Below are 7,500 nucleotides of genomic sequence, written 5' to 3'. Positions count from 1 at the left end.
TAACCCCACCCCTTTAGAATAATAACAGAAGCTACAGTGGCCTTCAAGGACAAGAACAATTCTAAATTTTAAACAATGCACCTGATGACATTCCAACTATGACACTTTCAAGATGGCGGCACTAGGCCTTGGTCCAAGAAATGCAGAAATATGGACATATATGAGACCCTTTCTAAGGGTAAAATAAATTATTCTAAAAAAAAAAATCAGCTATTATGCACTAAATTAAATGTACTTATGGATATTATAATTACTTTCTACAAAATCTGCTAGGAAATAAAACCCAAAATTCTACACACTGCAGGTTTAAATTGGTTAAAGGATATGAAACCAACCATACCCTAAATTAACCGTCCCTTCCCCCTTCCCGCAGGTGGCGATCCTGGGCTTGCTATTAGCCGTCCTGTGGCTGGTCTCCATCTTGGGAAACGCTCTGGTCTGCTTGGTCATCCATCGGAGCCGGCGCACTCAATCCACCACCAACTATTTCGTGGTGTCTATGGCGTGTGCGGACCTCTTACTCAGCCTTGGTTCTGCCCCGTTCATGTTGATGCAGGTGGCGGCCGGCTACTGGCCTTTAAGCGCCGCTGCGTGCAAAACCGTGCGCTACTTACAACACCTGTGTCCCGGTGTGCAAGTGTACGTTCTGCTATCCATCTCCGTGGACCGGTTCTACACCATCGTTTATCCGCTGAGTTTCAAAGTGTCCCGAGAAAAGGCCAAGAGGATGATTTTCGCGTCGTGGGTTTTTGACGCGGCATTCGTGGCGCCTTGTGTATTTCTATACGGATCTAACACGACTGACAACGCAACCAAATGTGACTTCTTCCTCCCGACGGATTCTTCTTGGGGCGGGGTAACCTACGCCGTCTTTCACTTCTTGATCGGGTTTTTGGGGCCCGTTGTGCTGATCGTATCGTTCTATCATCGCGTGGTGAGATACATTTGGCGGATAAGCGCGGACGGACACACCGTAAGACGCACGATGAACATAGTGCCGCGGACTAAAGTCAAAACCATCAAAATGTTTCTCATGCTCAACACGGTTTTCTTTTTAACGTGGACGCCATTTTACATCGCTCAGCTGTGGCATCCGATGGAGTCAAACGGGGCCAGCAGCAGCAGGCAAGGGATCCTGTTTTTCAGCGCCATATCTTGGATTTCCATCAGCTCGACGGCATCCAAACCGACTCTCTACTCTGTCTACAACGCCAACTTCAGACGTGGCATGAGGGAAACTTTCTGCATGTCCTCGATGAAATGCTACCGTAGCAACGCCTACACGATCACGGCTAGCTCCAGAATCGCCAAGAAGAATTACATCGGAGTGGTGGAGATGCCATTGCCCGCGCAAGATAAAACCGTTAGCAAGGAAACGGTGTACGATGCGTTTGATCGAGAGGGGAAGGGGAAGAAGCTGGCATGGCCGACCAACGCAAACCCCACGAACACTTTCGTTTAAAAGGGAAAATGTACGAATGTCCCTTTTTTGAACGACCCGGGCTGGATTCTAACCCGGGTCTGCTGTGAAGAGGACAGACAGACAGACAGACAGACAGACAGACAGACAGACAGACAGACAGACAGACAGAGAGGGGAATGACATGCAGAGAACGACCCGGGCTGGATTCTAACTTCTAACCCGGGTCTGCTGTGAAGAGGACTGAGACTCTATGGAGGAGCGGGGGGGGGGGGGGGGGGAGGGGGGGGAGGGGGGAGGGGGCACACCGACAATGGATTTTCTTTTTTCTCTTGCGAATTTAAGAGAATGGACTTAAATCTTTCAACAGCACAATGTCAGTGTTAGCAGGCTAGTTAGCTTCGATGCTAACACTGTATTCTAACTAAAGACAAAAGCTCATCTAACAGAATGTATCCAGTGTGTGCTAAGCTAACGGGTCTGTGTATGTTTCGGTCGTTAGATTTTTACTTTCACAAACGGATGTTAAATTTTTTTTTTTTTAAATTGGTTAATTGATTATTCTACACACTGCTTCAAGCGCCATTGTCTATTTTCACCTTGTCTGTCCTGTGTGCGCGCTGGAAAGAAAATCCAGTGTTTGTACACAGCCTAGGATCTGTAAACTGGGATGTTAATCGCTATAGCTACAGTGGGCCCTTTGATTTCACATACCAGCTCAATATTTGTATTTTAAAAATTAAAATCGACTTACTAATAATTTTTCGTTTTTTGATATCTTAAAGCTGGGGTATGTGATTTCTGATTGGTCAAAGTTAACATGAGCTGTACACTTTGACCAATCAGAGCGAGCAGGGTCCGATTCTCTGTTCTTATTGGCTGTTGGGACTGTCCATTCACTTTGGCACGACTTTGTTGGTGTAGAGCGTGTCAGGGAGGGACCATAGGGGAGGGACCAAAGAGAACAAGTGGAGCGGTTGAGGTATTTGGATTCGAATCTCTATCCCAACTGCCATTTTCTCCCCAAATCCTCCACCCTAGCTTTAATGTGAAAGGAAAATCTAATGACAGTCTCCTACACAGACTATTAAAGGGCTTTTTTCTTCTGATATTAACACACAGCTTCGGCGGCGGCCATTTTTGTAGTTCCCAGCTGCATTTTTCATACGTCAGAATTTGAATCCTCATTTATTTATTTGTTTGTGTGTGTGTGTGTTGATGGATTGGTAACACTTTACAATGAGGAACACAGAACTGTATTACCTACTAGCTACACAGAAGGTACACAGACCTGTATTACCTACTAGCTACATGCTACATAGGCTTTTGTTGTTGTTATGTTACTTTAGCCTGGTCCTACCAGACCATCGTACTTCATTTAGCCTGGTCCTACCAGACCATCGTACTTCATTTAGCCTGGTCCTACCAGACCATCGTACTTCATTTAGCCTGGTCCCACCAGACCATCGTACTTCATTTAGCCTGGTCCTACCAGACCATCGTACTTCATTTAGCCTGGTCCTACCAGACCATCGTACTTCATTTAGCCTGGTCCTACCAGACCATCGTACTTCATTTAGCCTGGTCCTACCAGACCATCGTACTTCATTTAGCCTGGTCCTACCAGACCATCGTACTTCATTTAGCCTGGTCCTACCAGACCATCGTACTTCATTTCATTTGTACAGAAGGTCTGGAATCACTCAATTGACAAACGTTAACTCACTTGAGGGCGGGTGTCTGTTGAAGTTTAAAACTATTGGATCTGCCCAGTGCCACTCTGATTGTATTGGATGCTGGTAGAAATCGCTGCGGTAGGTCATACCAATCAACTAGTAGGTCATTGAATTATTTTTATTTTTTTCATTTATTTATCCTGGAGAGATCAATTGAGGTGTGTGTGTGTGTGTGTGTGTGTGTGTGCGTGTGTGTGTGTGTGTGACCCTTATTTCCAATGATGTCTGGTCAAACAAATGCAAAGCAAAAACAACAATAGATACACAATATACACAATGCAAATGCATCAAATACACAACAACCGATAATAAAAAAAAAAACTATTGAAACATTTAGACAGTGGTGAAGAATGTCTGCAATTAAAATGAAATGGGTGAAAGTACAATATAATTAAAACAGGTAATACAATTGTCTGTACCTTATTGTTAAAGGGGCACTGTGTAACATTTTAAGTAATGTATTAGCTAAAATCAATATCCTCGTTCATAAATATGTCCTCATTGGTGTAAAATCACCTCTGCCAATAATCTGAATAATCCTCCTGAGCGGAGAATTTCAAATAGTTGGTTGGAATGTCATCAGGTGCATTGTTTAAAATTTAGAATTGTTCTTGTCCTTGAAGGCCACTGTAGCTCCTGTTATTATTCTAAAGGGTTGGGGTTACCCAGGGAGCGTTGCATTCTAGAACTTTCTAGAACTTACTTGATGATGTCATATTACACACTGCACCTTTAAGTGTTACCGATGAATTGTTTTTGAGGGGTTATCAGATTGTGTGTTATAATACTGTCAGCTTGTTACCAGTGATTTTTGCCGCAGTGAATGTCTGTGGTAGAAAGCTAACGTTATAAGTGGCTAGCTACTACTAGCCGTGCTGTATGTTTGTTTGCATTGAATTTCACCTGCTTTGCTAACGTTTAGAGTTAAAGTGAGTTGGCTAAGCTAATGCTAACGAAAGCCTGAATCTACAGTTTGTTTTGGTTCAATGAGCAAAATATCTGTGTTGTCTAATAAAATCATGGAGAAAAAAAAATCACGCTTAATTTTTTTTGCAAAGACAATCCCTGTGTTCCAATCTCCATACTTCCCTACTATTTAGTATGCCAGAAAAAGATTTAGGATGTCCCAATACATGCACGTCAACTGTAGTATGCTGAAAATACATAAATGCCCCCACTAACTCCAATAGCATGTTGGAGTATTCGTCTTTATTCTTGACATTTCTCGACATAATGAAAAAAAAATCTTCCTTATCTGATTTTTATTTCTCTCCTGTCTGTGGCCCTAAAACTCTTCTGTACTTTAGTATGTAGTGTAGTAAAAAGACTAAAACTCTTCTGTACTTTAGTATGTAGTGTAGTAAAAAGACTAAAACTCTTCTGTACTTTAGTATGTAGTGTAGTAAAAAGACTAAAACTCTTCTGTACTTTAGTATGTAGTGTAGTAAAAAGAAGGAGTATGTGATTTGGAACACAGGGACTGTTTGTTGATTTTTGTGAGTTTCCAAAGGTCTCCAAGTGCTTTTCATGTGTTACTCAATGTCTCATAAATCAGACAGTGAACAACATATGAACAAATCCTTCTGTAATAACCTTCAGAATAGTGCTGAGAATGATTATGGAAAGTTTAGTTGATGTAAGTGCTTTAGAAGTTGAGATTTTTGGTTCAGAGTATTGTAAAAAATAATAATAGTAATGTTGAGATAATGTCCGTTAAAGATGGTTGTATAGGAGAAATATACAGACACAAACAGACAAGGTTTAGTCAAATAAACAACTGAATGTACATTTTAAACTTTTGATTTATACTAGTATGAAAGAAGACATGTTATGGAAGAGAGGGAGAGAGAGAGAGAGAGAGGAGAGAGAGATAGAGTATGAAAGAAGAGATGTTATGGAAGAGAGGGAGAGAGAGGGAGAGAGAGATACAGTATGAAAGAAGACATGTTATGGAAGATAAATAGACAAAAAAAATGATGATTCTTAAAACTCTCACATTTCAGTCAAACACGTTTATTTTCATACACATATTTTTGCAAAGCTTCAAACTACAAAACAAAGTGCTTCTGCCAACTGTAAGAAAGTGCACAGATCTCCAGCGGGAAAACAAACAAATAAAACTATTACATTTTGAGCTTTTACTTTGAAAAGGTGTCAATATGCCGTTAATTCCGGAGCAGAGAAAAAAGCAAACGGTAGAAATGTTTTGAAACTTAATATTGTGAATGATTTATATTTGTAGAGTCATTTCACTGACTTAAAGGTGCAGTCAGTGATTCTGGAGAATTTTTGTTGTCAAATTCACTTTTTTTGGTCGAAATCAGTGAATATCTCCTCATGATCCGCTACCTGTCTGTACTGGGGCTGTGTTCGGAAAGCCATACTAACGTCCTACTCATACTCATTTTGACTTCAATTTGAGTATGTGACGGTTGGGTATGCGAGTTTGGGTATGCGAGAAATTCCCGGATGAGTACTAACTTCCGGGAAGATTTTGGGTATGGTTCGATTGGATACTTTTCCTACTCAACCGCCCCACAATGCATCGCGTCTTTTCAAATGACAAGCAAGTTTTTTTTTTTAATTCTTTATTTACAATTCTGCATTTCCTGCACAACACAGGACTGTATGTAAAAATCTAGTTCTATATCTAACCTGTGGAGGGCGGCAATACGCTAAACAGCGTCTAAACGGCCGGAATCTTATAAGAAGAAGAAGAAGAAATTCTTTTATTGCTTGAGTATACTTCAGTGTGAATGTTTCGACGCACCTCGCATACACAATCGATCTTTGAGTAGACAGTATGCAGTATATAGATGTTGAGTATGTAGGATGTAGGACGTTAGTATGGCTTTCCGAACACATTCCGTGTGTGTGAGCTGAAAATAAATCCAGTTTTAATTAACAGCCTAGGCTCTGTAAACTGTAAACAAAAGGGTGCCCTTCGTAGTTAACAACATACCAGTTTACAGAGCCTAGGCTGTGTATTAATCAACACTGGATTTTTTTTTTTAATCTGCGCACACACAGTACAGACAGGTAGTTGATCATGAGGAGATATTCACTGATTTTGACCAAAAAGTGATTTTTTTTTTACAACAAGCGTTCTCCAGAATCACTGACTGCACCTTTATATCAGCTGAAGATCATGACCTCATACAAGCAGAAAATGGACATTTAACAAACAATGAACAGATTTTAAACCTTAAAAAAAGAAAAACTCTACGCTGCATTTCCGTTAAACCAAGAAATATAAAATACAAAAATATATTAAACATCGCCACTTCATCCGTCACTGTACATTTAGAATCGGGACCCTCAAACGAAAAACGCTACGGCAGGACAGTAAGACACATTCAGAGGGTAAAATAAAGAGTTCTAATGTGATTTAGACCAGGGGAACAGTGAGAGAGGGGGCACGGGGCAAAATCACCTCTGGAATCGCACTTCAAATTCACTTGACAGGGGGCTTTTAATGCAAAACAAGTTAAAAAAATATATTCTTGAATGGCACTTCTGTTCTGTTAGCTTTCTGGGGCTGAAAACTGTGAAATTATTCCTATTTACTGATCGAAAAGTTATAAAATAATCAATGAAAGGCCTACTTCACCGGTTTGAATATGAAGGTGTATTGAATTCTGAGATCCTATGTAGTATAAATGTGCGAAAAAAATTGAAATCGGTTCATCCTAGCCTGAGAAAAGGCAAAAAGAGTGTTTTTTTTAACCCTATATTTCTCTTTCTCGTGACATCACAGAAAGAGAAATATAGGGTTAAAAAAAAACGTACTTTGTAAATATTACTGTGATGTCTTTGTACCGATAGTTCTGTTATTCAAATGAAAAGGCTGCAAAATTTAAATATCAAATCATATGAAATACTGTAATTTGTATGCATGTTTTTAATCAAAATGTGTGCTTGGAGTGTGCAGCTTGTAGCTTTAGATAGCCATATACAGAGCCTAGGCTGTGTATGAACGCTGGGTTGGTTTTTTTCAGCGCGCATACACACAGTACACACAGGTAGCGAGGTGGGGAGGAGATATTTTCGAATTTTGACAACAATTTGAAAAATTCTGGATTACATTAAGTGAGTAAATGTCTTTAAAGCTGCAGTGTGTAGAATTTTGGGGTTTATTTCCTAGCAGATTTTGTAGAAAATAATTATAATATCCATAAATACGTTTAATTTAGTGTATAATAGCTGAATTTTTTTTTTTAATTATTATTTTTTCCCTTAGAAAGGGTCTCATATATGTCCATATTTCTCCATACTTTGGACCAAGGCCTTGTCACCGCCATTTTGGAAGTGTCATAGTTGGAATGTCATCAGGTGCATTGTTTA

At 40.0% G+C, this 7,500-nt stretch overlaps 2 protein-coding genes across 2 annotated transcripts in view; both read left to right on the top strand.

Annotated features, from left to right (window-relative positions):
• The window catches only part of gpr19 (G protein-coupled receptor 19), a gene marked incomplete at both ends in the record, with an annotated part of 2,723 nt that extends 1,261 nt beyond the window's left edge, over positions 1 to 1,462 (top strand). The window contains one exon of the mRNA XM_080051453.1: positions 374 to 1,462. Within this exon, the coding sequence (XP_079907579.1) occupies positions 374 to 1,462 (1,089 nt within the window). The remainder of the gene's footprint in view (positions 1 to 373) is intronic.
• Positions 1 to 7,500, top strand: part of tbk1 (TANK-binding kinase 1) — a 130,735-nt gene that overhangs the window by 27,980 nt on the left and 95,255 nt on the right. The window lies entirely within an intron of this gene.

The sequence above is a fragment of the Ammodytes marinus genome, assembly GCF_949987685.1.
Source record: "Ammodytes marinus genome assembly, chromosome: 22".
NCBI classification, from domain to species: Eukaryota; Metazoa; Chordata; class Actinopteri; order Uranoscopiformes; family Ammodytidae; genus Ammodytes; species Ammodytes marinus.
Note: the sequence above shows the minus strand (reverse complement) of the source record. Positions and strands in the feature narration are given on the sequence as shown.